This window comes from Cyanistes caeruleus, chromosome 20 (assembly GCF_971803275.1).
Source record: "Cyanistes caeruleus chromosome 20, bCyaCae1.hap1.1, whole genome shotgun sequence".
In the NCBI taxonomy this organism is placed as follows: domain Eukaryota; kingdom Metazoa; phylum Chordata; class Aves; order Passeriformes; family Paridae; genus Cyanistes; species Cyanistes caeruleus.
Genome location: NC_141720.1, coordinates 9,222,351 through 9,250,347, shown reverse-complemented (window position 1 = coordinate 9,250,347; position 27,997 = coordinate 9,222,351). Strand labels below are relative to the sequence as shown.

The window sequence follows — 27,997 nt, the reverse complement described above, 5'->3', positions numbered from 1 at the left end:
CTAATGCAAACAACTCATTTGCCTTTATTTCAGTGTCACTGTATTCTCATTAATTTTCTTACTTTTCTACCAAATAGCCCACTGGACTTATAAAATGTCTTGCAGGCTTGCTGCTTCTTAATACTTGAAAAAAATCTTATTTTCATGTCAGGCTATCTGCTCCTCAAATCCTCTGTCATCCTTCTAATCTCCACTGGGTATCTTAGCCACTGTGTTTTATCCCTATTGACTTCACAAGTTATAATTCTACCTTCAGAAAAAGACATGTTTGACTGTACAATCTTGGTGAACCTTCCTGCAGCCCTATGGCTTGTTTTTGCTTGTCAGCATCCGTGTTTGTTTGGGATTATGCGTGCCTTCTGCTACCCTGTTATGGTTGCTCAAGTAGCCTCCATGCTGAGTCGAAGGATTTTAATTTCCTCACTTCTGACTTTAGGGTCTTTTTAACTAGCTTCCTCATTTTTTGTACAATCTCTCCCCTGAGGATGTTGAAGTTAATTATATTGTGGTCACTATTACTTAGTGGTTCAGCTTTACTTACTTTATAAACTAACTCCTGTGTATTACTTGAGAGGCTTTTCTTGACTTAGTTCTTTATAGCTCTACGATTAAAACAACTAACATATGTATCAAAACATTTTTTAACATCCTAGAGGACTAACTGGAAAGTCTAGAAAAAGGTGAGTACTTACAGGGGAATTAATAACAAGGACCAAGAGCATTAACCCTGGTGAAATACCACCCAGTCTTCATTAACTGTAAGGGCAGGACAAATCAAACCACATTTAACGACGTCTCCACTTAGAGGCAGCAGGACAGGAGCATACCAGTACCCCACCTTATAATTTTAAATTATACCACAAAAGTGTCAGAACTAGACTCAAAAGAGCATTTCCAGCAGGATGTTATCCCCATTTTAGAGAAAGGGAGCATATTTGCTGGCTTGCAGTATTGCCTATTTCTCTATTGAATTCAGAGGAGGTTGGTATTTGCTAGCTCATGGTATCACCTCGTTATATCTTGATCATGTATAGTTACAGTAATTACACAAATAAAATGGACTTTTTTGTGAAGTATAAAGTGTCAGTGCTTAGGTAAGTGGACTTTGGGTTGTGTTTGGTTTTTACCCCCCAAAATGTAATGGGATCATTAGTGTCAAAAAACTAATTAAAGTAACATCTAGAAATAAAGCACCGTTCTTTATTTTCTTAAACAATGCCTACAGGTTCAGAAGGAAGCTCTCCTGTACTGTGACACTGAAGAATAATGCTACATATTTTGAAAATTAAGTAAACTACAGACACTAACAATGACAATACAAAGACAACCCCCAAGTTAGTCAAGAGTCCCTGAATTCTTAATATGACCAGACTTCTTCCCCCACCAGGTACAGGACATCAGACACATCTTATTTGAACTTCTTGGACAAAAGGGGAATACAAGCAAGAAAGGACAGATCTGGAACTGTCTTACCCTAATATCAATCAGGGGTAACCTTACTGATGTCTTCTGAATGTTAAAGCAGGAAAATCAGTAAAAGAAATTTGAAGGCCATCAACTCCATATTATATATTTAAGTTCAGAACAGCTACTGCCTGCCTAGCACTAGCTGTTGCCAGAAAGGAAAGTTGGAATGTCATGCTTCACTAATCATATGGAATTATATTTATAGAAAATGAGTATGAATTACATAAGACTCAGACCTCTACTATTCAATCACTGTTATGATTTTGAAGATTGTAGAAATGTGAATATTTGATTAATTTTCTACATAGCAACATGAACTAAATCTTGATTTTTACATTATATAGTTCAATTTTGATATCAACACATACTTTCCCATTGTTCAAACAACCAGCTTACATTACAGAAGTGCCACTTGATGTTTTCTTAATAACAATTTAAAAATAATAGCTTATGACAACATGTTGTCTGATGACAACTTAATAAGTAGTGAGCTATCAATAGTTATCATGTTCCCCCCATCCTGTGGCAGAAAGGATAAGCAATTCCTCCTTAGAAGAGTAGTGTAGCTGACACTGCTAGTGGTGTTTTGATTTATGGTGATTGTAGTGATTACATTGGAAGCCTGGCTCAAAATATGCTTTAATTTTATATTAAAAAGTTATTTTAATTGCTACTAGAAACTCTGGAATTAGGATCCCATCAACTCTGTGAGATGGGGAAAACACAAAGAAAATAACACCTATACCAATGCTTCATACAAAGGTTTTATTATTCGTATTTCTAGAATGAGTGCAACAAAATATAACATCATGTTTCAAGTAATAAACATCACCAAGTTAGAAACACTGTATTTTATAAATTCCTTGTTCTTTTGATCATTCATTCATTTGTTCACACCTTCCTTTCTTCTTCTTTTATCTCTTTCTTTTTCCTTCCCTCCCTTTCATTCTCCTACCAGCTTAAGCCAGGCACTACTGTACAAGAGTTTAGTATCATCTGAAGTAAGTACTTCCCTCTGCTCCAACAACTTATGTCTTGCTGTTCTGGATTTCTCCTAAGAATCCTTGTTCTTCCAGGCTCATTAGTAACTTAGAGGGACTTGAATGTAGCAGTCTGATTTACATCAGTGATCTTATTCCTTTCAGCTCAGGAGGGTTGTCTTTTCTGTGACAAAGGCTATCACAGATATGAATAACTATTTTCATACTGGGCTTTTTTTCGTCTAGCTGGAATCATATCATCATAGATTTTGTCTCATAAATCTGACTTCACTTTATAGAGCAATAACGGTACAGTCAGCACTCTGCCATCACAGCAAGGTGAACAGAGAAGAGTAACTTAGGTCAGTTGCTTCTTTATTACTGGCAGATGAAATAGTGTCTTCAACAGCTTCAGAGCAAGAACCAGGCAGGCAGTGTTTGTGCTGGGGGGGCAGAGCTGTTCTAAGAAGCCAGAGCCAGAGCCAGAGGACTTTTGTGACATGCAAGGAGGGGTCTATAAGGCCCAGAGTAAAGCAAACCACTGAGTAGGCAACCTACTGTTATTACCTACCTGGTGACAATTTAAAGCTGCTTGGGTGAAAATGTGAAGAATGAAATATGTGTGAGACAGTATCAGGTAGCAAAAACACAGGAGTTTTGCTAGCGCTGGTAGACTGCAGGAAGAGAAGGACAAACACTGCAAAGCCTGTTCCATCTAGTTAGAACTGCTTTAGAAAAAAATTTGGGACCAATGCTGCAGAACTTCGTCTGTCCCTTGGAAAGATGGGCATTTCCTGCTTTTCAAAATATTTGAGTGTTTCGTCATAATTTTCTTTATCTTTCCTATGTTTTTTTTCTTTAGTCCACCTCCTGCTGTCTTTGGTAACACACAGAGGTATGTTCAAGGTGAGCTGGATATATTTTGGGTGCAAAACTGCTGTTCCTGGCTGGAGAGTGATCTGAGGCGAAGGTAAAGGTAAAAGCCTAACATGTTTATAACAGGAAGAATTTCTGAAATTAGAGAAGGGCTGTGTTAGATGATACAGGCAAACAGATTCAGCAGGTGAGAATGAAAGTGATTATGGGGAAGGTGCTGGCAGATGTCTGCTGTGCAGACAGTATAAATATGGTCTCTGCACACACCAAACGTGAAACAATCAACAAAAGGTGCCCACTTTTTTACCATAATACTTTTCTACGCATTTACTTCCTGATGCCAAATTGGCCACTTCTCTCTTAGGCAAGCAATGGAATCAGTAGAGGGAAAAATCCCCATTTTTCTGACAGAAAAATTGTTGCATAGTTAAAGACAAAACCCAGATAGTTCTCATAGACATTTTGCTAGTTTTGCCCTAAAATTAAATAACCAATTCTTGCTAATCATAAGAGATTCTGATGAGGAAGATGCCTGTTGAGAGACAGTAGCACAGGGAAATGTTTGCCATATTTAGATCTCTTTTCATTAAAAAATGAAGAGGCCATTTCAGGTCAATCATCTTGAGCTCTTTTCTTTAGGGGAATGACTCTTCAGCACGGCTCATTACATTAAAGGATTTCATGGGCCTGAGATATAGCTATTGGTATAATCACAGGTATCAGAAATAAGAATAGTTATTTCTTTGTGAATGGAAAATGAAAAGGTCATTCAGTGTATGGTACTTCAAACACTTGAAAGAGAAGGTATTTTACTGCTTGCTTAGCTTTTAAGAGGAAGCCTACAGAGGGTAGAAGCAAGGACAGGTAGACTGAGAGGAATACAGAGAAATTGTCTTAGCAGCCAGCTATCAGGTTAGGAAAGCTAAACACTGATCTGGCCAGGGATGTCAGGGGCATCAAGAAAAGCATCTATAGGTACACTGATAACAGGAAGACCAGGGAAAACATGGGTCCTTTCAGGAAGGGGATGGGGGACCTGGTTACCCAGGTCATGGAGAAGGCTGAGATACTCAGTGATGGTTTTGCCTCGATCTTCACTTGCGTAGGTTCCAGCCACATTGCCCACACTGCAGAGGCAAAGGCAGGGACTGGGAGAATGAAGGACCACAAGCTGTGGGAAGAGGTCAGGGTTGAGACCATCTAAAGAACCTGAAGAAGCACAAGCTCATGGAAACTGAGATAAATCCACAGGTCCTGAGAGAACTGGTGGATGATGTTGCTGAGCCACAATCCATTGTATTTCAGAAGTTAGGGCAATCTGGTGATGTTCCCACTGGTGGGAAGGCAGGATGATCAGTCTCACCTCTGTGCTGGGCAACATCATGGAGCAGAGCCCTTGGAAACGATGCTGAGACACATGGAAAATAAGGTGACAATTGGTGATGGTCAACACAGAGAGTCATGGTCAATGGCACAGCTCAATATCCAAGTGGAGCCCAGTGCCACATCCCACAAAAGCTGTTATTTAGAAGCAGCATCTGTGGCTGAGAAAACACACAATTCATTGGAAGCTGTGAGAGAATTCTACATATTTTCACATTCTTACAGTCTTCCTTAAACATCTCCTAGTGTCCAGTTTTGGAGACAGTATGCTTTTCATATAACCCTTTGGTTATGTTCTTATAACTGAATTTTGGTGGGGATTTCCTCCCTTTTTATTGTTTCTTATGTTTTCTTCTGTATTTTCTAATGATCCATTTTTACTCTGTTTTTTACTCCATTTTAATTATGGATTATTGTTTCTTAACTTATAATGGAAAACTAGTCAATGTAACCTATTTCCATCCATCCAAACAGGTATATAGGCTGATTTAAACATCTCTCTTGTTTCAGGGCATAAGTGAATGTCTCTGAGGGTAACCAGCTATCCTAACAATGCCTGATGAATCCCAGTCTGGGAACATTAAGAACAGGCTTTTTTCTCAAGTAACATATGTGAACACTTCTGGAGGCTGTTTGCAATGACCTGATCCATAACTCATGAGGCTCATTGTTTGATAACAAGAATTACAAAATTAAGGTTGATGAACTAACTTCTGCTTCATATCTAAAAAATATCTTAATAAGCTTTTCATTAATTTCTAAAGGTGGGTAGAGATTTTCGTAATATTCATCCACTGAGAAATTAGGAAAAACATACATGAACATTATAATCAATATTAGTCAGATAGCAGGATATTCTCTTCCAAGGCATAACCTTTTAGATGAAGCTTTACTATTGATCTCTAAAGTCAGCATTTTTTCACTGCCCTTCTCATTGGCTGAAATGTAGCAGGGAGAATCTCCCCAGTAAATTCAGGTTACTTTGTGCTTCAGCAGGATTGTCACTGGCAGAGCAGAAACAGTAACTGTTCTCATGTACATTTGTTGCTGTGGGAGTGTTACATATTAAAATACAGTCTCAGCCACATGCACGAAATCCATCCTAGAGTATCAGACCTCTATTTCTATGGTATTGAACTTGCACTCTCAGGTCAATCTGGAAGCATCCTAATGCTTTCACCAAGCTTTTAATTCCTGGATTATTTTCTTCTGCCTGAAGTTTCCCTTCTGCTTCCCTTTTGTTTGCTATTAATGCTCCATCTCTTCTGGGAGGGTGATTCACAGTTAATCAGCTCATCTATTCTGAGCCACTCACACCCAGAGCTCAGTGGCCAGGCCAGCAGGCATTGCTGGAACCCCTCGCTCTCCTCGGGGGCTTCACTGTCCCTGCTGCCCTGTCACTGGGACACAATTACATCAACCATTGGGCCAGCTGCAGACGTGGGGGCCACCGACAATTGCAGAAAATGGGATTTGGGGTATCTAATGAGCAGCTTATTTACATAAATACACCACGTAAAGCAGCATACAGCTTGGAACGTAAATTATTATTAGGCAGATAGAGAAAAAAATTTCCTGCACTTGAACAGGAACATGTACATCATGTTTAACATTTTTTTCCACTTTACACAGAAAATACAGTTTTCACAATTTGGACAAATATTTAAATATTCAGTGTCTAGTCAATTAAGATTTTGAATGAATTATCCCTTTTTATTATCAACATTTGGGGAGTACAAGCATGTTTTGTATTCTGAATTCTGTAATATATCTAACTTTGCTTGCTTCATATATACAAAATACAGTTAGAAAGCACAGTACATAAAATTGCATATTAGTGTCTATTTTATCCTTTAAGTAGAAGAAATTCTGGACACTCAGCCTGTCCTCACCTTTCTGGTTTCCTCTGACTTAGCATTACCAGATTTACAAGCTCACACCTGTTTTATTAGGTAGTCTTTTAAACCAGAGCTTCCACAGACTGAATTTGCATGTTGCCAGACCCATTAAGCGTGTCTTCTTTAGCAAGGAGAGAACATCACAATTCTCCATACACATGCCCAATTTATTTTTATTAATTAAACTCAGCTTTATTAACTGTGAATTTGGGGTTGAAATACACTATAATATTGTTTTTCAAAGGTATTATCTGATGCTTATCACACAACCCATGTGAATGTAACATCTCCTGCTCAAGAGTTTGGGCATATACCTGTACAATATCCCATTTGAGCAACTGTTGATGAACAGATACCAACATGAGGTTGCCACTATTATTCTTCCCTGGGGCAGGAAAATATGCTCATTACAAATCAGCCACCTACAAAATAGATATTTCACAAAGACATACTTAAATGAAGTTCCCAAACACTATTTTTCCTGACATGTGATAGTTACCAGCCACTACCAGTTCATCCACCACCTCAGTTATCCAGTCCAGTTCATGGAATCCACCTTTATATCTTGTTTTCCCCAAACTGGGCTGAATGTATACTTCCCAACCACTCACTTTCTCTGGGAGAGGGTTTAAATTGCTCATTTGAATCACCCAGCCTTTTATTCCGTAGTATGTCCAGTCTAAAAATGATTAAATATAAACCAGTTTACTACTCTTGCATACATGTCCCCATTAAATATTTAGTACATCTGTTCATATTAATAAGTTTACCTTTAAATCTTTAAAAAACTCATTACACAAAACAAACCAAAACTAAAATTGCGAGTCTGTAGCTCTACCTCTTAAATTTAATGTCAATCCATGTTCCAAAAAAGGAACATGTGATGAAATGTAACAGTGATGAAATGTAAGAAATTCTGCTAGCAACTCCTAAAATGCTGGGGGTTTTCCACATTGTTATTTTTCACTGCATCAGCAATTTACCAGCTTCCTTATTTTTTAACTCATTACTGACCTTAGGTTTTTTTTGCTTTTGCAACCAATTTTAACAATATTTCTATAAACTCATCACCATTTGATGGTTATATGTGCAACCCTTAGTGCACCAATATGTTTAAAGGGTTAGAATACTCTGTCTGAACACAGTAATTTTGGTTACAAAGCTACTTTATGTGGATATGGGAATGATTGAATGAGACAGGGAACAGCACTACGGCTCAGACAGTGACTCAGGGCTGGGGACAGGTGTATCCACAGCACAGAACAAGCCAGGGCTGAACACTGAGGTCTGAACTTACCCATGCTCCTGTGGCAGAGGCTGTGGGTGGAACTTGTGGTGGAAGCACCTCATCTCAAATACTCAAATTAGTACTGGAAACACTCCTCTTCATCTCCCCAAACACGTCTTTGACTTACTGTAACTGTGTATAAATATTCCAGGACTTTCTGCATAGTGTTTAACACGTTTTAAATTTATTACTTGAATGAGGGTGGTATGATTTTCCCTACCCAGGCTCTCTGGGGAGCAAATGGGATATTAAAGGATCTCAGATGGGATATATTCTCTCCCATTTTTCTAGCTGGCTAGGTTCTTCAGCGAAGCACTTGGTGTCCTCAATGATTTGCACTTCAGAGGCCTTTTAAAGGCAAATTTTCAATTCTTTCATTCCTCATTGTAGATCATCCTAAATTCTAAATATAGTTAAAAATTGCTACATTACACTAGAAATGCTCCAAACCTTCCTGGAAACTACCCATAAATCATGTTTAATGAAATAGCTGGGTACCTGTTTGCTCCTGTTTGTCAACTCCAACACGACATGTTTAAAAAGCCGTCTATCTGCAATTTTTGAGTCCATGTATGACATGTTTTCAGCTGATTGCATTCCATTTCTGAGAAATCTCCAGACACCTTTATGACCTTCCTTGGCCTTGAGATTCTCTCTAGTCATGTTTTACTGTCTTTTCAGCCGCTTTGGTCTGTCCCCACAGCGCTCAGTGTTCTGTCACAGCTCTCCCAGGGGACTCCTCCCAGCCCCTCCCTCTGTCTCTTTCCTTTGACTTCTGCAGTCTCTGGACATCGAATACCTCTTCCTGCCTGAGACTCTGGCCTGTGCCCATGGGGATGGCTCCCCTCAGCACGGGGTTTTCCAAGAGGGGCAGTCCTGTTCATCATCTGGCCTGCTATCAGCGGATATCCGGAGCTCGGGATCAAGATGGTGATGCGGTTTTGCCCGGCCCTGGTGTTCTGTGTCACTCCAGGCTACTCTTCAGATGCTAAACGCGGCGGGTAGCTGAGTAGGCCTGAAGGGAGCGCGGCCGGTCAGGGGATCTCCCTGAGGGGAGCGGGGCCCGTCCCGCCGCGGGGTTCCCGCCTAAATCTCCCTGAGGGGAGATTGCAACTCCGCGTTGCCCTTGCCCCGCGGTCACAGAGACACAGGATAGGTCGGGTAGGAAGGGACCTTTTGGGGCATCTGATCCAACCTTCCCGCCCAGACAGTCATGAGAGCACATGGTACAGGATTGTATCCTGACGGTTCAGGAATATTTCCCGCGAGGGAGACTCCACACCCTCTCGGGATAATCTGTTCCAGTGCTCGGTCACTCGCACAGTGAAGAAATCCTCCCTCGTGTTTGGGTGGCATTTGCTGGGCATCAGTTTCTGCCCGTTGCCTGTTTTCCTGTGGCTCGGCACCACGAGCAAAGCCCGGTCCTTTCCCTGACAGCTTGCCCAGACAGGCACACACCGCCGGCTCCGGGCCCCGCCGCACTACAGCTCCCGGCAGCCCCCGCGCCGTGACTCGGCCGGGGCGCCGCGGCGCGGGCCGGGATGGAGTGAGGGGCGAGCGGCGGACAGAGCGCGGCCCTGCGGCCCCTGCCCGTGTCTCGCTCCGCCCCGGGTCTATGCGGCCCCCCGGAGACCATGGGATCCAGGATCAAGTGAGTGCCCTCCGCAGCTCTCCAGCCCCGCTTCAGGCCCTCGGGAGAGAGAAGGGGACTAGACTTCCCCGCCCTCCCTCCGCTCCGTGTGAGGCCGCGCGGGCGGGACCCCGGCCGAGCCCGCGGGCCTCGGGTTGCGCGAGGAGAGGGAGAAGGAAGGGAAGAGAGCGCTCCCTGCCCCGTGGGCCGGAGGGACGGGCAGGACGGGCCGTCCGAGCCCAACTCCCAACTCCCAACTCCGCGACCCCGGCGGGACCCTCCGGCCCTGCCCCAGGAGAGAGGCGAGAGCCGACCCTGCCTCACACCAAGCCTGCTGCCCCTCCCGCTCTCAGGGCCAGGCGGGGAGGGCAGTGCAATGTTATCGGTGCAGGCCTGAGGGAGGGTGGGGGTGCTGTGTTGGGAACATCTTCATTGCCAGCACAGCCGACGCCTGTTTCAAGGGTGTGGACGGGTCGAAGTAGTGCAAATTTCTTCGCCCAGGGTAGAGTGTGCTGACGGAAGGACTACAGTCGGGCTGGGAGATAGTCAAAGTGCATTAGCTAAGGGGTTTGGGGGAAGGAGAAGAGTGATACAAGTGATTGATGTGCTGGGCCTGCAGATCTGTGCCTTCAATGTTGTTGTTTTTTTTTTGAATTTTCATAAAATTGGCGGTTGATTTACCAGTAAGCATTGTTGGTATGTTAGTATAGTCACATTAAAAGTCTCAGTTTGTTCATGTGCCATTCCAGGAAAATTCAGTTTCTCAGACACAGGTAGAGGTGTCATAAAGCTATTGCCAAGCAGGGAGTGCTGACATCTCTGTGTGTGAAAGAGTTATAGAGTGGAGAGACCCAGGTAGATCCTGTTTTATTCAGCAGGTGCTGTTGAGCAATTGTTTTTCCTTCTTGAACACAGTGTTCTTCAGGATTACATTGGGCTTTAACTTTTCTCTTCTTTTGTTTAACTTGAATACAAGACTGGAGGGGACATAGTTTGTGTGATGAAACATCTTCATGTTCCCAAGCCCATAGGCTGGATAGATGAAAACATGTCTTTTCAGGCATGTGTTTTAGGAAAATGTAAGCGGATAATGAGTGTTTGTAATGATAGCACTGTGGCAATTGGTTTGTTCCAGAAAGGAATTAACGTTCCTTCACTCCTTCCTTAAGCACACTGTGAGTATGAGTTTTCACCTTTTTGGAGTATGTGTTCTCAACTGTTGATGCAGAGAAATTAAAGCCTGAGAAACCGGTTAAACTCTTACAGTCAAATACAAGTAGAATTGAAAACTGTAGGTATTTTGGCAGCAGAGCAGGCTGTATCTCTAACTTGCTCCTTCAGACCCTGCAGCAGTCACTTCAAGATTATGATCCAAAATTACTTCTTATGATGACCTTATCTTGAATCTATTAGAAGATTGATGCTTACTTTAAGTGCAGCTTCTTTTGTGTGCACTGTGCATCTACAAGCTGTGTTTGCTATCTTTGGGTTTGTGATTGCTGATTGGACTTCAGTTGCTTTGAGCAGACTTTGCCAAATGAGAATGTCATCAGGCAGGTGAGCTCCAGCTAGAACCTGGTGTCAGGAAGATGTAGTTGTTAGAAATACTTAGTGCATCCAGTGGAGTTAAGGACTTTCCCTATGTAAAGTCTTTCAGTGTGAACTTGTCTTTCAGGACTGTAGATAAAGCCCACGTCTTTCCCAATCACCAGAGTAACAGAGGTAATAAACCCACGTAAACATTGCTTTTCATTCTTCTTGGACTTTGTGAGAAAGCATTTTGTCCACTGGGTGATTAAGCAACTTTGCCTTGAGCAACACTTAATAAACTGCTTTTTTCCACTTTGGACAGAGCACTGTGCCCGAGCAGTGCAAGGACAAAATTTCAAAACAGTCTTAAAATATATAGAGTGAGAGAGACTGTCTGTGTAAGAGGCTTTTCTGGTCTGCCTTTCTGAGCTGGATGTTTATTCCAGCAAAGACTTTAATGTTGGTAAGTAACTTCCTTATAGGAACAGGTTGGAAGTATGAATGAGAGAACTGTTTGGTGAGTGGGTAGGGTGAGGCACCTTTAGAGGTGTCACCAGTATGTGCTGGAGCCCCAGTAAACATCCAGCAGTCAGATCCCTTGCTTCTTGCAGTAGATTGATAACTATGAGGGGTATTAAACCACTTGGCACAGGATCCCTTGCACACACTGTGATAGACTCTGCATGAAACCTGGGCATAGCTGTCAGTTAGATTTCTGATGGGTGTATAATAATGAATCATTTGAGTGAAAGATTGCTTAGAGAAAGGTATCAGTAGCTGCATCAGACTGAAGTGAAAGAAATCAAGGAATTGCCAGCAGTCCTGTGAGCTTTTGGCTCCCGTATAGCTGCAGGCAAAAAAAAAGCTAAATTGAGTGTTCGGTTACAGTGCTGGGTTAATCCTCTGTCAGGCACCGGCATGTCTCGTGCCAGGCACTCTGTGCCAGCCAGGTGATGTAGGACAGGAGCCTGGTTAGCCTGCTGCTGTCACTGCTAAGGAACCTTTGTACTCCATGTTACAGAAAGGATTTCTTATTTATTTATCTTCAATAATGTGTCAATATCAATCTGATCAGCAGAATGGCATTGCACTGGAAAAACAGTTGACATGTCCCTTTCCAGAGGTGACACAATAGATGCCAAGTGTACATCTGGGAAAGCTTTCAGAGATTTAACAGAATGTTTGTTATATACTAAGATGAAATATTATCTACCTAGGGAATAAAAGGCAAAAAAAGTTAAATATATAGAAATTAATGAAGGTTTCAGCTGTAGTTTCTGAATTGAATTAGTGATTACAGGTTTCTGCTAATAATTTATTTTCTACAAGAGTTGAGCAACTAAGACTTGTTACAAGACAACTAATTATCAGTCAGTGCCATACTCTTCTCTTATGCCTCAGTTTCTGTCATGAGTGCTATTGCATGTGTACAAAAAGTGCTCCTACACAAAATTGAAATAGGCTGTAGATATGTAAAGTATGTACTTCCAGCCATCCAGCTTCAGAGAAGGGCTTGATTTAATTTTATTCTGAATAAATCTCTTACGGATTGGTTAAAATGACCATTTTTGATCATAAAATGTACATAAATATCTTATTTCAGTGTTAGATTGAATTTCATATTGATTGCTTTGAAACAGATGTTATTTCTACATCAGAGATTTGAAATAATTCATACAACTAGCATTTATCACATTTCTCATACAGCTCCGTCCTAAGTTTGTGTTTTTGAAGAAGTATTGCATTTCCTTCTGAAATTACCTAGTTCTCAAATAAATGAGGTACTATGTATTTTTGTACCTCTGTGTCCTATGTATTTTGTTTTAATTGCATCTTATTGTTCACTTGATAAGTGACCATGGGTCTGTAAGTGAATTTTGGGAAGAGGGAAAACTTGGTGTGTGTGTTTGACTCTTGTGCTGTGGAGGATTGCAGGGGTTGGGGTTTCTGTGCAATGCACAGGTGATGTTTGACCACAGAATACACATTTCTGATCATGTTTATGTTGTATTTGCAAACTGTATGAAGTCTTATAGTGACTTGTTTCCTTAATTCCTCTGAAAAGTATTAAAATATCCACAATCCAACAATGACTTCATTCTCATACTGAGGTGTTGGTTGTTGAATGCAGCCTTTAATACTGAATTTCTCACTTGGGAAGCCTACTTTAATTTCATTGTTCATAGAAATAAATGGACGTTTGTCATGGAAAATTAAAATACAAAATGTGATGTCTTTTTGTCTGAAAGTTTTGGAATATAGTCTGTGCTCTTGCCAGCTGTGTTACACAGTGCTTTCACTTAAGAATTTGAACATGGGTTCTAACATAATACTAAAAAGGTGTTTGTTGTTTTAACCATTAGCTGTAAAAATAAAAAGTTTATTAACTTTTAATTAAGGAAACCGGGTGCTAAAAATAAAAACACAAACAAGGAGGGTATGATAAGGCTGCCCAGCAATGAGTAGGAAAGGAAAAATCCATTTGTGGTGCTCTGTGGGTATCATTCCATCCTCACCCCGTACCGGGACTGTCGGAATGGAGCTAAACCCCAGTAGCTGCCAGTTATGTGCTGCAACTTGAGTAGCACAGCGAGAATTATGCAAGTTTGGTTTATATTGCACAATAATAGCTGACTTCGGATTTCTCATAACTTATGAGTGTAGTTTTCTGAAAAAACAGCTACTTAAGACAAATCATTTGGGAACTGGTGGCAAATTAAATTACCATTAATTGAGTTGTGAACCATTGTTGCTCCTGAGAGGTGCTCTGTAAAACTGAGGAGTGTGATCCTGTGCTACTGAAAGCAATGGGAGCTTTTCTGTCAGTTTAAATAGGTGTGGGGTTTGGCTTAGAGCCACTTGAGTTAGGCTAAGTGGGCCTGTGGCATGGTTAGAAATGTTTTCCTTAATCCTTTTGGTGTTAAAGTCGGATTAAAAATAATAGAAATTCTCTGAAGAGTTAAGCTCAACTCCTTGACATGCTTGTATGTTTGGTTTGAAATGTTGGGTAAGATGAGTTTAATTTTTTTAAATTATCATTCAGTTAGGAATTCTAGCATGTATATTTATGGGTTTTGTCATTATTTTTGTCCTTAGCTGTAAGGAAGTTACAAACTTCACAAGTAAATTATACCACAGAAATTTTCTAATGTTAGTTTGCATTAACACATAAGAGACAATATTATCACTATACAAGCAGCCATAAATTTGGAACAGTAATTATGCAATTTTGATTCTTGATTTTAACCAGAAAGTCTAAGAATAAAATGACACATATTTAGACCTGCAAAATTCTTATTTCATTATTACGGTCTCTTTAATCTTAGGAAAAAATATCTGGAGTAGCTAAAATTGTTAGTCAGGAGTTAACTGAAAATATTCTTTCTTTTATAATCACCTGCTGTCTTTACATGCTCATTATGACATGTAATTCCAGAGCATCACTTAGAGAGTTAAATTAGTAAGAACTGAAAATATACACTAAATGGTTTGTTTGTTTGTTTTGAAGTAGTATCATTAACTTTTTACTTTTACTACTGGTATATTTATAACTCTTGAGCAAAGTAAATCTCTTTCCTCAAGCATCATTTACGTCTTGTAGCTCAATTTGTTATGGTCTTTGACTGTCACACTTATTATGCATCTGGCAAATTTCTGGATTTAAGACTCTGGAGTCTCATGAGACCAAACCTTGTGCATTTGTAATATTCACCACCATGGCCTTTTTTGACAAAGAGGTAGAAATATTTTGACAGGTATTAAAAAGGGGCACTGTCTTCATCCTAAATACAGCCTCTTAAGTTTTTCAGTAGTGTGTGCAGAAAGTGATTTTGCCTCCTCTTGACTGCAGATACTTTTTTCCCCCCTTTTCCTGGGCAAATAGATGTCATGAAGTTGAACTCAAGGGTCACAGTAATGAAAATGTGAATCTGGGTGCTGTTTGTTCAGTGTTGGGACAATGTGACTTTTCAGTTTGGTGAAAAATTTCCAAAACCTTCTTTTCCCTGAAAAAATCTCTGTATTTAGCACGTTACAAAGGTCTGATGAGAAATCATCCCAGGCTGTAAACCGAGAAATGGAGATTCTCTAGTTGTCATTGTACTTTGTGCATGCTGAAAACCCTTTCTAACTGCCTCATCGCAAATGCACTTCAACCAAATTCTTAGTGTGCTAAATACCTTCCTTTTGTTTCAGACAAAATCCAGAAACTACCTTTGAGGTGTATGCAGAAGTGACCCACTCAGGAATCAGTTGCATTGGGAAAGGTACTGTTTTACACAATAGTCCTACCTATTTATTGGCTAAAACTATTATTAAGAACCATATTTTGTGAAAAATATTTAACATTATGCTGTTTTAGCTTTTAAAAGTATCTTAATTACTGGTTCTGTGGAATCTTTTACAGTTAGGACTAAAAATGAGAAATTTGTGTTTCTGTACCTGATTGTGGACAATTTTCAGGTTTCTTTGACTGTTTTGTCTTTTTGTCTTTTAAAATAGAAATAATTCTTTACTTGATTAGGTTGAAGAAGTGTTTTCTCAGATGGCTGCTCATGTAAAAAAAGGGTAGTTTTAAACCAAAAATACTCTTAAAACATCTTTTTTGGAATTTGTTTTTAGTTCCTCTTTCTTACTTTTCTACAGAAGTATTTTTATCTGCTCCCAGAATTCTTGCTTTGATCAAATGACTTTATCTGGAAACTAGGCATGGATGCAGATTATGATTTGGTTAACTGTTTTTACCACTGTTATCAAGTCATAATTACACAAGTATTTTTCTGTAATATGATTTTTTGTAAGCATTCCTATGTTTATGGTAGAGAAGTCCCATAACCATTGAAACCAACATGTAAGTACATTTGGGAAGTTTTGATTGCACTTTTATCTCACCTGAGGAACTTGATCAAATAAGCAGGAAAAGCAAAGGTTGAAATTCATAATGCCAAAAATTTAGCTCAAGATACTTTTATGAAAGTTCAGTCTCTAGAATGGTACAAAAAGGAAGTTTGGCAAAATGAAATAATTATGATTAGGCAGCATATACTGAAGTAGTGTTTTTTTGTCTTTTAATAAACAATCACGTGTGCATTGTAGATATGGTGTAATAAACCAATAGAAGGGATTTTTGTATTTTATTGACTGGAAAGCCTCTTACTTCCTTTTATATCTGTATTTGTTACAGTCTGTGAAAGTCAAATAGCTGCAACTCCTTCCTTCCCTGCCAAAGCCTCCATAGGAGTTGTAACTGGAATACAGTTTTGGCTTGTCCTACTGCTCTGTGCCATCACAACTATTTGATGGAACTGCAGGAGCCCTTTTAATAACTGGTCTTTGTTTCTGCACATCTGACCTGGATTCTAGTGCCAGAAAATCTGAACAAATTTGACCATAAACATTACATTGTACAGTACTAGTGTCTGGGTATAATCTTCTCTTTGAAGTTTGTTTGCATCCCCCTGCAGGGATTAATTCCCTGCTGTGGGAAGGTGGGTTAAAAAGCACGGAAACTACTTTACAGGTTTTTAATTGGAGAATTTAGTATACATTTTGTTCTATAAACCAACTGATTCTGTGGGAGTTTCACTTAGTTGTGTTTTTAGGATTGTTGTATGCACTTATAGGTGCAAAATCTTCAGAAATTCTTTTTAGGGAGTAAAAGAAGAGTTTTAATAATTGTTTTTACTGGTCATATATTTTGAAGTTACTCTCTCTGAAGAATCTTTTAAGAGATTTTTTCCCAACCAATTTTTTTATACTTTAGTGGTATACTTTATTTTCAGAAGCCTTAGATTTGTGTATACCCAAATATTTTCCCCTTCTGTTCTGAATGAAGGTTGTCTGGTTCTCTGCAGCATCAGCTCTATTTAACAGTTGTATCCCAGGCAAATCATCATTCCAGAAATACACACCTAGAAACCTCCATGTAGTCTGTGTCCACTTTTTGGCTGTCTGTTCCATGCCCAAACCCTAAGAGTACAGATTAACTTTTCTTTTTCTTGCAGTCAGGGAATGTATGTTACATGGCAAAAAGCAGCTACTGTTGACAAAAGCAAAATGCATAAAAAATTGTATAAGAAGCAAATTATCAGTCAGGTTTAAAACTATTTCTCCCCATTTAATTGATTGCAAAATCAACTAAGGCAGCTGTTTCTATAATAGTGCTGTTGATGCTTAAAATGCTCCTAATTCTGGTATCAATCTTCTGCCTTGGTCTTGAGGAGAAAGAATTGCTCCAAATCTGTAATTGTCCTAGTGTGGGGGATTGTCTGGTTTGTGTGATGGTAAAACTTGCCTTTATTTTGTTATTCAAGAATTTGTGTAGCTGTCATGGATTAACCCCCACGCAGCCACCCGCTCCCTCAGCCCTGGTGGGATGGGGGAGCAAATTGGAAAAGTGAGAAAGTAGCAAAGGATGTTTGCCATGTGACTGTGAAGTATCAACTGAAATTTTAACGTTTTTCAAAGTTCACAGTCAACTGCAGAAGGGAAAAATCTGTTCTGGATTCCACGAAAGACACCAATAAACCGGGCCAAGTTCAATGGAGGGCCTCAAAGATGGTGAGTGAGCTGAAGCACTTCAGTATGAGGAGACAGGAGTTCTGGGCTGGGTCAGCCTGGAGGAGGCTCCAGGGAACCTGAGCAGCGGCCTTCCATAGGAGTTCCCTGGGATGAGGCATCCAGGCTTGCCAAGTGATGCACGGCAGGACAAGGTGCAGCAACAAGCTGAATCAAGAGACATTCTTGTGAATATGGAGAACCTGTTCACCATGAGGAGTCAAGAATCACAGCAGGTCACTCAAGAGATGTCCTTCTCCATCCTTGGAGGTTTTCAAGACTGAACTGCTTCAAAACCATGAAGAACCTGGTCTGACCTCACACCTGGCCTGTCTTTGAGCAGGAGGTTGGACTAGAGAACTCCCAAGTGTCACCCTGAAAACTCAGCTTCTGAGCTTGCTAACATAGTTTTCTAAAGACTTTCCCAGGACAGTAACTGTAAACATAGATATGTGTACATTCTTTCTGTTACACGTCTTGTGATGGGCATCTCTCATGGCCAGTGCAGTGAGAAAGTGTTATCCTGACCATCCAATCCCTGGTCAGAAGCCGTGGTCAGAAGCCTATAAATCCTGGGAGGAAAAATAATCTCTCTCTTCTTTTCACCACACCTCGACCTGTGTCCGTGTGATCTATTCAGCACCAGCAGCAACACCCAAGGTCCCTTCCTGCCTCAATTATCCTATCCAGATGCTAAGATTTGATTCGTAGAAGTGTAAGCTTCAGGATCATCTGGGGAATATTTTGTACACTTAAGGTACAAAGAGAAAGATTTCATTGAAACCAAAGAAGCTGAAAAAGCAAACAATTTTAATTCCAGTCCAGGCAGAAGTTTGCCAAATCGCAGTGAAATGTGTGAACCGAACTGGAAATGACCACTAGATCAGCTTGCTGTGCTCTCACCGTCCTTTCCCCTCAAGATTGTTTGGAAAGAATGATTGTGCTCAGCATTGTGTATTTTTGGCACATGAAGTCTTTGGTACATTATACAATTCCAGTATTCAGTTGTATTTAAAGGTGGTTTTTGTACTTTTCTTTGTGGAATTCTTATGTCTTACTTGGAAACTTCAGGATTTTTAATACTTAAGTAAATGTAATGTCTTTTTTTTTGAGAACTGTGAAGTAGGAAGCAGGATAGCAACTCTGACTGTCTGCATGAAGATGAATATTTCTTATTAAAAATATATTTCCTTAGGAGAAGACCACACCAAACAATTTTTTTGCATAATGATTGGTGTTTCAATGGAAGGTGGGAATTCCTCTTTCTGAGAGGACACATATTTTCCCCATCTTTCTTTTATTGCGAGTGTACCTATAAAAGCTTTTCTTGTTGTCCTTGGTGTCCTTGGCCAAATTTACTTCTGCAGGGCTTTAGCTTTCCTAACCTGATGCTTGGCTGTTCAGGCAGTTCCTCTGCATTCCTTCCAGGCCATGTTTCCCTGCTTCCACCCTCTGGAAGCTGTCTGTGTTTAGTTTGTCCAGGAGCTCCTTGTTCATCCTTAAAGGCCTCCTGTCCCCTGATTTCCTCTTTGTAGGGATGCAGCTTTGGAGCCTGAAGCCTCCTCACCAAAAGTGAGAAGCTGCAAACTAGAATAGAAAGAACAAGAGTCTGTGTTTTTACAGTGACAGTACATGGAATTTATCTAGTGAGAAATCTATATTGTGTGTGTCAGGTATAAGTATGTCAAGCACAGGAACTTTGCAAGTCTAATGCTTCTCACCAACTCCCACACATTTACTTTCAGAAAAAGAGGGAAAAATAACCATGGTTTTATTGTAAAAATGAAATATTTTAGGGAAAATACTGGCTCAAAGTAAAACTAATAAGTTTTGTATCTCTGGTGCATGGTCTTCTCTCATGCATTGTAATTGTTACATGATGTGGATAATTAAAAGTTTTTTATGAAATACTGCTGTTTTACTGGATTTCTCTTCCTATTTTTAATCTTTGTGTACAGGACGGAAAAAACATTTTATAAGATTGTGATTTTTGTACTTGTCATGGCATTTTGTAATTCTGAAACTTCATAGAAGCTGAGGTAGTAAATTACAATTAGATAGATTAGGTAGATTGTATTGTTTCTTTCACAGAAGAATAACTGCTTCAGCTCACTTTATCACTCCTAGATAGCCAGTTTTATGCTATAGAGGCATTGTAGAGAAGTGCATTGCAACTGTTTCCTGTGTTTTTAATCTCAGCCAGAAGGTTGTTTTGTGCGGGGTTTTTGAGATGCAGAAGTAGAAAGAATCTCCTAGCAAATTTAGTTTAAATGCCTTTATAAAGAAAGTGAAAGCTTACTACTTGTGAAATTTTTCTTTTCACTTTCAAAGCACTTTATGATCTTAAAACTGCTGCAGATCATTCATCAAAAATAGGATGTGACAAATTTAAGGCTGTTGCTGGACCTCAGCCAAAGATTTTCTCTTGTTAGAAAGGGCTGTGAGGAGAATTGTAGTCTGACTGTCAAACTGTTCATATAGCAAAAGAGAATTTGTTAGTCTAAAGTAACCGATCAAAATAGTCTCTGAAGTAAGAGCGTTTGAAAGTAAATGCTCACAAGAGTAAAACACCCCCTACACCCCTGTCTGGGAGGACGTACCATGCTTTTGTGTGGGGTTTTTGTGTTCTTGCCAAAGCAGACATTATAAAAGTATGTCAAATCTGTAGCTTTACCATGTAGTGTGCCAAAAGGCCTTTCTCTCCAAGGACCTCATCTTTCATCTTTTTGTGAGTGTAGCATAAATTCTTGCTGTGTGTTCAAGGAAAAGCTGAAATGGTTTAGTACAGCTAAAGGATTTCTTTCTGAGTGTTTTTTTAAAAAACCATGGTAAGTTAGAAGCCTAAACGCGACTGCATGGACAAAGTGTAAGTATGTTAAAGTTTAACAAATGTTCACTGGATTGGGAAAGGAAATGTAGTTTATGCTACTTCTTTTATGACAGAATTTAAAAGGTCTCGCTGTAAGACTCTCCATGTGCTTCTTTCTTTTCTCGAAAACATACCGCTAAGTTGAAAAGGGAGATGAATCTTAGAAGGAAACTATTAACTCTGAGGTAGTTTATCATTGTTTGAGTGAAAGGATGAAATTTGCATTTGAATTGGCTCCTAGAGTAGCATGTACTACTAATCTTGTTCCTACTAGAAGCTTGTGAGTAGTTTAAGTACTTCCTTCTTTACTTTTCATGTTCTAGCCTTGGGTTGTAATAGCTCTTTCCCTCCCTCCCCCCCTTCCCAGTAGATCACAAATGTATAACTTAAACTAATCGAAGTCCTTAGCTCTACTGGGAGAAGTCACGATGTACTTGGGCCTTAAAATTATTCTACAGTTGTCACTGTGGTTTCTGTGGTAGGACCTTCACAGGTAGAGAGAGCTAGCAGCTTTCTGTCTCTGTCAGGCACACTGCTGCCGTTATCTTTTGTCATAGATTATAATATTACATAGCAGAACAGTGCCTCCTGTACTGATGAAGGATTTTCTTGAACATAAGCAAAGTTACTGGACTAGGATTAAGTGAAGAGTTGGTTATTAGAAGGTTTGCAAACCTTACCCATGCACCTCTCAGAGCAGCCTTTATTTTTTTTCAGATGAAAGCATTTTACTGGTTCTAATCTGCTCATTCAGTATTGAGAAACAGATAAAATGCTGAAGGTTTAGAAATATCAAAGGAAGTACAGAATTCAGGTCTCTTTCCATTAAATGCTTTCTGTTGAAGGGGCTGGAATTCCCATATCACAAGCTTTCCTATCCCATCTTTGCAGTGTTGTGTTGCTACACCAAACTTTCTAAGGCAGGATTGGAAAAGTAACCAAACTAAGTAGATAGGTGGTATTTGGAAATTCTAATTCTCCTAAGCTGCTGCTTTGTTTTTCTGTTTCCATTTGATTGCTTTGCTTCTAAGTACAAACAAGGTGGAAGATTTTAACAAAGAGCTTGCTGGGACTGCAGTGTCCGGGTAAGTCAATAGCTCAGTTTGAGCTGTTTTCTGTGAAGACAGTTCACGGTTTGGTTTTTACAGTATAAATGAAATACAGAACTCAATTTGAAGAGAAACTCAGCTTATGAAAAAAATGCTGGAATCTGTCATTTTGCAAGTCATCATACATTTTATCTCACACATTTTAAGGCATGTTCTTATCTGATAGTACTAGATTGAATAAACCCCCAAACTAGTAATATCAAATCTAGCTGAGTGTTTCTCTGTTGCTGTGAGCTATTTTGTGGGAAGAGAGCTCTTTTTTAGCCTTTTTGCTTCATGCTTTAACTACTTCTGTCTACAGTCTTTCCTATGTCACAAGTATTTGCTGATCTGCAGTATATTGCTATGCTGGCACTGTTTTAACTAGACAGAAAAATTCAGCTCAGAAAGTCTCACTCACAAGACTTTAAACTCTTTTGTTGATTTATATTTTTTTAAAGGAGCTTGACATCTTCATCAAGTTCACAGTGGGCCTGCTTTGTTTGCTTTCTCTTGAATGCTTGATAAGATTTTTCTTCTATTGTTTTGTGCAGCAAGGACAGAACTTGCCATGGCTGAGGTGGTTTTTTTGTAAATCCACAATATGGTCATTGTCTGCTGCTGAATAATTGTGACTGCTTTTTGTACAACCAGAACTAAGGCTTTGGCTGTGAACAGATTCCTTCTTAGCGTGAAAAGAGACTAATCCATGTAAATACAGCCCCAAAATAAAGCTTTACAGAAAAAGGGAAAGGCTGCTAAGCAGGAGGGCAGAGGTCAGCAATTTAACCTTTAACCTAACAAATAAGAAGCATGAAAGTTCCCGAATTGGTTTACAAAGGCAAGCTCCTGTGATCTGTCAGTTTTTCTTTTCATGATAGAGTTGGGTGAGAAAACTGAGTGACAGCTAGTGCCTTTTTAACTGCAGGTTGGAATTAACTGAAACTTTCTTATGGAGGGTTTTTCTAGTGATTCTAACAAATTATTTTCATTCACTGGCTAATACTTAGAGTTTTTCTTGAATTTATAGATGAATCTGAGTGGTTGTTCGTTTTAAAGAGTTCTTTAGAGACTCGATTTAGATACCCAATACTACTGAAACGTTTAAGATTGCAGCATTTGAAGCATTTAAGAATTTGGTGAAGCACTTGTTGCAATTAACTCTCTCTTGCTGTGCTGCTTTAAGAGTATAGGGCTGCTATGCCAGTAACTGCAAAGAGATTGTACTTTGAGCAGAGTCCAAGCGTTGATGTTGAAGGGAGGTGTGTGTGTATGAGACTTTTTAAGGGAGTAGTTTTAACTCCCTTTAGTTCGTTCTCAGTCATAAGCATTTCCAAGGTAGTTTATTTTTTGGTTGTTCTCAATCACAACAGGTAATCTTGTTAATGAGTGTTAACTTCTGCTCAAAGCTTAGTGCATCTGCAATCAGCAGTTAACCTAGATACAGACATTGCTGTAAAGAACTTTCAATGCGAGTGTCATTCAGGTGAAAAAGAAACAAAGTAGTAATGACTTTAAAGGAGACTCCCCGGAGATTTAAGAACAGCGACTTTGGGTGGTTCCTTTCCCTGGAGTTAGCACGGTCCCGTAAGTGACTGACTGGTCTATCCACTGTTGGATGATGCTTTCTATGAACGTTTTCAATAGAAATACTGGAGTTTAGAATTTGTGTCTGTCTTTAGTCTGTTGTCATGTAGGTTGGTAGTTGTAGCAGAGCGCTACAAAGTGCACTTAACAGGGCACTGCTTTAAGTGTGGCACTCAGGCAAAGCAAGTTTGGAGAAGTAAAAGTTGAACTAGATCTATTTTTATTGCTGGTTGTTTTTGTTACAGGAGTTCCTTGCAACAAGAGAATGTAAACTGGAATTCAAAAAGAGGCCTGTCAGAGTGCCCAAGGCAGTACTGGGCTGCCTGCCTTTGGTGTGGTATTTTTTGTCAAGAACAAAAAGTGACATTGTTAGGTTTTCCTGTGTTTTTTTGTTGGTTTTGTTTTGTGTTGATTTTTTCTCTTTGTTTGCGGTTTGGGTGTTAGGGTTTTTATAAATTGAAATGGAGTTTAAAAGAGATGATTTGAGGTTAGATTATTGTCAAATAAGTATAAAATTAATGCAAGACTATCGTTTTACTTCACCAGCAGTTGTCAAAACCCAAGGTCAAATCAAAAGAAATCCCAAACTCCACCTTCTGTGCTACCAGAGGAAATTTGCACTTGATCTTTCTGGGGCTAGCAAGTTTGGTAAACCATTCATCAGAATTCCACATGCTGACAGATTTTCGGCTCCTGGGAAGATGATTTTTTATGTCTTTTTTTAAGATGAAAACAGCTTTTTATATACTTTTTAATATTACTTATTTCATGGAAGAGTGAGATAGAAACCAAGGAAGTTGGAACTTCCATATTGAGGATGATAAGCTTGGATAGAGGGATGGGAAGAGACAAATGATACGGATAATCTGTTATCTGGAATGGATTATAGTCTGAAGAGTTTTTTCTGAACACTTTCCTGACTGGAATTTTCACCATCAGAATTTGTGCTGGGATTTTAAGTGGTGGTGAAAGGAATTAGACTCACAACTCCAACTGCATTCTACAGGTGTTAACTCAATCCCATATTTGGGTCCCCTGAAGAATCATTTCCTTTGAAACTACACAGTTATGAGTATAAATAGTGGTAATATGACCTCTTCATGAATTTATTCTTACATTGTTACACCCCTTAAGTAAATGGCTCTAATTTCTGTCTCTAAGATACTTCGGAGATCCTTGAGATCTTCTGTTCCAAAGATTCTAAAACCAGATTATCACTCTGTGGAGGAACACCTATCAAAAATACTTAATGTAGACTTGAAGCCGGGTGTGAGAACGTGAAGGCAGAATGGCTGATTGAGCACCACAGGATAGCACAGGCAGTCAGGGTGCTGGTGTTTCCTGTTGGTAACACCAACTGCTGAATAATTGTGACTGCTTTTTGTACAACCAGAACTAAGGCTTTGGCTGTGAACAGATTCCTTCTTAGCGTGAAAAGAGACTAATCCATGTAAATACAGCCCCAAAATACAGCCCGAGCTGTATGTTTGGCTCGGTGTTATTTTGGTGGTGTGCTTGTGTTTGTGTGAATCTGACGAGCGGGGAAGGGTCCCAGGAGGGGAGGAGCAGCTCAGGTGGAGCAGAAGCTGGCACATGCTGTAGGATGGGCTGTACATCTGTAGGACAGAGCTACTCGGTGGGCAAGGGCAGAGCAAATCCTAACAAACAAAACATGGCAGAGGGAAAGGTAAAATGCAAAAATCCCCAAAACCAAAACACAACCCCCAGAACTTTCCTTGAAATGGGTATGAAATTTTCTTCTGGAGCTGTGCTTCACTTGCACCTAAAGTAGTTTCTGGTTTTATCTGATACTTGTCTGTTGGTCATTGACTCAGTTTAATTTGAGGAGTTTATCAAACACATAAAAAAGATTCATTAGAGTAAATAGCCCTCTCTTAAAGCTGTAACATCTGTCCACAAATGCATTAACATTCATACTTTTTTTAATGTTTGCTACAAAATAATATATTGATCTCCACTTATTCCATTTTATCTAGAGGTGATCCTGGCACACAGAAAAGTGTTATAAATATGTTTATTTTGCTCCATTGTGATTAAATTCCTTCTACACTACGGATCAGGTTATACTTGCCCTGTGTATTTGTGGCTTAAGTCCTTCTGTTTGTGATGATCCATCATCTTCTTTTGTACACAGTAGTGGTAAAAATTGTTTCTCATTTGTGTTTGGGAAAATTTACTTGGAAATTATTTGCTAAAAATATCTACCACTACAGTGTATCACAGTTTGCATCAATATGGTGTAATTAAAGATACCTCTTTAAGGTATTTTCTGCTGGAAGGAATTAGCATGATAAAACAGAAGTGTGCAGCTTTCTGTGTACCTTGGCAGTGTTCATAAACAAGAATAGATGTAGTGAGTAAATAGAATTATTTAACTTGTTCAGTATTTTATTCCTTAATGAGCCATAGAGGTAAAGAGCAGTAAATCTCACAATTTGCCATCCCTCTTGCATGGATGGCAAAAGTGTGTTTTGTTGCACTTCGAAATACTAAACGTGGCATCCAGCAATAGTTACTACAGCTTTTCATTTTGATGTATTTCTTGATTGCTTTGCTCTACACCAGCCATAGGATTCTGTCCTTCACTAAGTCATCTTGAAACAATTCTCTATCTAGACTAAATCCTTAGAATACAGTGGGTATCAATCACATGGACAATTAAAATTAAGTATTGACATGTTTTTAAAATAGTCATACATCTCAATTTTGTTTATCTCAAAGTTTTAAAAACCTAATGACCTCATTGCAGCTTGACTATAATTACCATGTTTAAACTTCTATGCATTTTTTAGTTTAAACAGCCTTTGTGTTTTTTTAAACCAAAAGAAAATTAATGAGAAGAGACAAAGAGACATCAAAGAGGTTTTCCCTCTGATTGCAGTGTTAGAAGTTTTGCCTGAAAATAGGTTACATTTCTTCTGTTTTCAGCTGAATCCTCATTAACTTTACATTTTAATGATGTCCAGAGCAAATTATACGATTATGGTAGATGCCTTAAAGGGAAGCTTAAAGGACACCTTTTTAATGTTTGTTTCTTTATTGGTGGCAGTATTTGCACCAATATTATAAACAGTGTTAGACTGCTGAAAGTAATTCCAAAACATATCAAAAATATATATTCCATTTTTTCCATATATGTAGTATGAGTGTCTTAATTTAATATTTAACACAAATGGAGCATGTTATGGGGAGATCTTCATCTTTGTAGAAGAAAAATGTAAATCAGATCCTTTGAAAGAGTTTACAAATTACTTGTGCATCTTCTATTCAGTTTTATTTATAATGATCAAGTAAAATGGAGACAGATGATTTAACAAAGTCTTGGAATTGTTTTGTTTTCTTGAACTTTCCATGGAAACAATGGTTGAAATGTTAATAAAGTGCTAGTTTGTATTTTTACAAAGACAAAAAGCATTATTGGGGGAGCTTGGTGGAATTTCAATTCATTCTGTTTGGAGGAACTTTAATAACGGCAGTTCTGTGTTCTAATGTACTTCTACTAAAAATTAAGATTGTATAACTTTCTAGATGAAGAATTGTGTTACATCAAATGCAGCAACAAAACCTTGTATTCAGTGCACCTTAAACAAGGTTAACTGGAATTTGCAATATCTGGAATGGAATTTGGAGTTCAGAATGAAATACATCATTTCTGACTGTAGATCAATGGAAAGTTAATGCAAAAGATCTTGTGAAAAGTGGGGTCTTCCCTTTCCCTGTCCTGATATGTGGTGACTGTGCTTTGTGAATAGAACCTTTAATTTTCCTGTGCTGGACTCCAATCAACACATTTTTGGGATTATGACAAGGGGATGGGAAGAAGTAGGAGTGTGCCAAAGTACAGGTGCAAGGTAGGACTCAAAAGCCAGCTGACATAGTGAAATGTTTCCATTTGTTTGGATTTTTCATCACTGATTATAGACTACTGTGTCTTGATGGAAGCATTTGATATACCTGTCATTAATAATCATTGAATAAAGCAGGAGCTGTTAGACAAAAAAACCTAAGCTTAGCCTTCCCATTTCAGTATGATTTTACACCTTCTGTTTCATGTTAATTTTCTGTAGAAACTCTTCAGAAATCTAAATTGTTGTGATTGTCTGGGAGTTGTGACGGACCCAAACTGCACATCCAGCTTGGTGGACTTTAGGCGATATTGTGTTAAAAAACGGGTTTGGGTCTTTCAAAGTTTTGGCTCTCTGCAAGTGGGAAAACAGCTGTTGAAAGCCATGGTTTAAGTTCCTAGTTAATCTTAAGTCTTCTAGCTTTGATACCTGCTAATGTAACTGTAGCTTGAAGATGATGTCACTAAAGGAAATAAAAGTTGAGTGCAATTTCCTGCTTTTTCTCATCTTTATTTTATAATTCCCAGAGAATTTACCATCTTTAGTTGAGATGCAAAATAAAAATACTGATTAATAAACTCAGGAAGATACAGATCACTAACTTCTGGCTGACAGAAAGATGTGCATGTTATTTTTGTTTCTTGGCAAGAAGGATCTTGTATGGAATTATTAGCACTGAAAACATGCAATGTTCTTCCTGGTAACTTGTTCTCCAAGTATTTGTAGTGTGGCTGTTTCCAGCCAGTTATGTGTTAATGATAGTGCAAGGCTGAAGCATTCCAATCATTCATATGCCTGTCCTCCCTTTCTCATAAGGGTTTCTTTGCTCGGGGTTTTTGCCTTATTCTTTTTGCTTTGTTGTGGTCAATTCAGTCAGTATAATAGCAGAGACACTGGCTTTTTTCCCCCTTTTTTTTCTTTAATAAAGAGTTATGTTAGAGATATACTATAACAGAGATAAGAGCTATTTATGTCCTAAG

The 27,997-nt window shown here is 39.1% G+C and overlaps 2 protein-coding genes across 9 annotated transcripts in view; one reads left to right on the top strand and one right to left on the bottom strand.

Moving 5' to 3' along the window:
- Nucleotides 1-9,659, bottom strand: part of LHX2 (LIM homeobox 2) — a 56,397-nt gene extending 46,738 nt beyond the window's left edge. Inside the window, exon 1 of one of the 5 annotated variants that reach the window (XR_015278235.1) lies at nt 8,391-9,377. Coding sequence is in view for 2 of the 5 variants with exons in the window: in XM_086858455.1 (XP_086714581.1) it covers nt 8,391-8,555 (165 nt within the window). In the remaining 3 variants the exon portion in view is untranslated. Of the gene's footprint in view, nt 1-7,901 lie in introns of all 5 variants that reach the window. The other 4 variants (XR_015278236.1, XM_086858455.1, XM_086858457.1 and 1 more) reach the window with 4 other exon arrangements.
- Nucleotides 8,968-27,997, top strand: part of DENND1A (DENN domain containing 1A) — a 153,918-nt gene continuing 134,888 nt past the window's right edge. For 3 of the 4 annotated variants that reach the window (XR_015278232.1, XM_086858432.1, XM_086858433.1), the window contains exons 1-2: nt 8,968-9,543; nt 15,247-15,317. Coding sequence is in view for 2 of the 4 variants with exons in the window: in XM_086858432.1 (XP_086714558.1) it covers nt 9,527-9,543; nt 15,247-15,317 (88 nt within the window). In the remaining 2 variants the exon portion in view is untranslated. Of the gene's footprint in view, nt 9,544-9,659; nt 10,698-11,197; nt 11,245-15,246; nt 15,318-27,997 lie in introns of those variants that run through there. The other variant, XM_086858434.1, reaches the window with a different exon arrangement.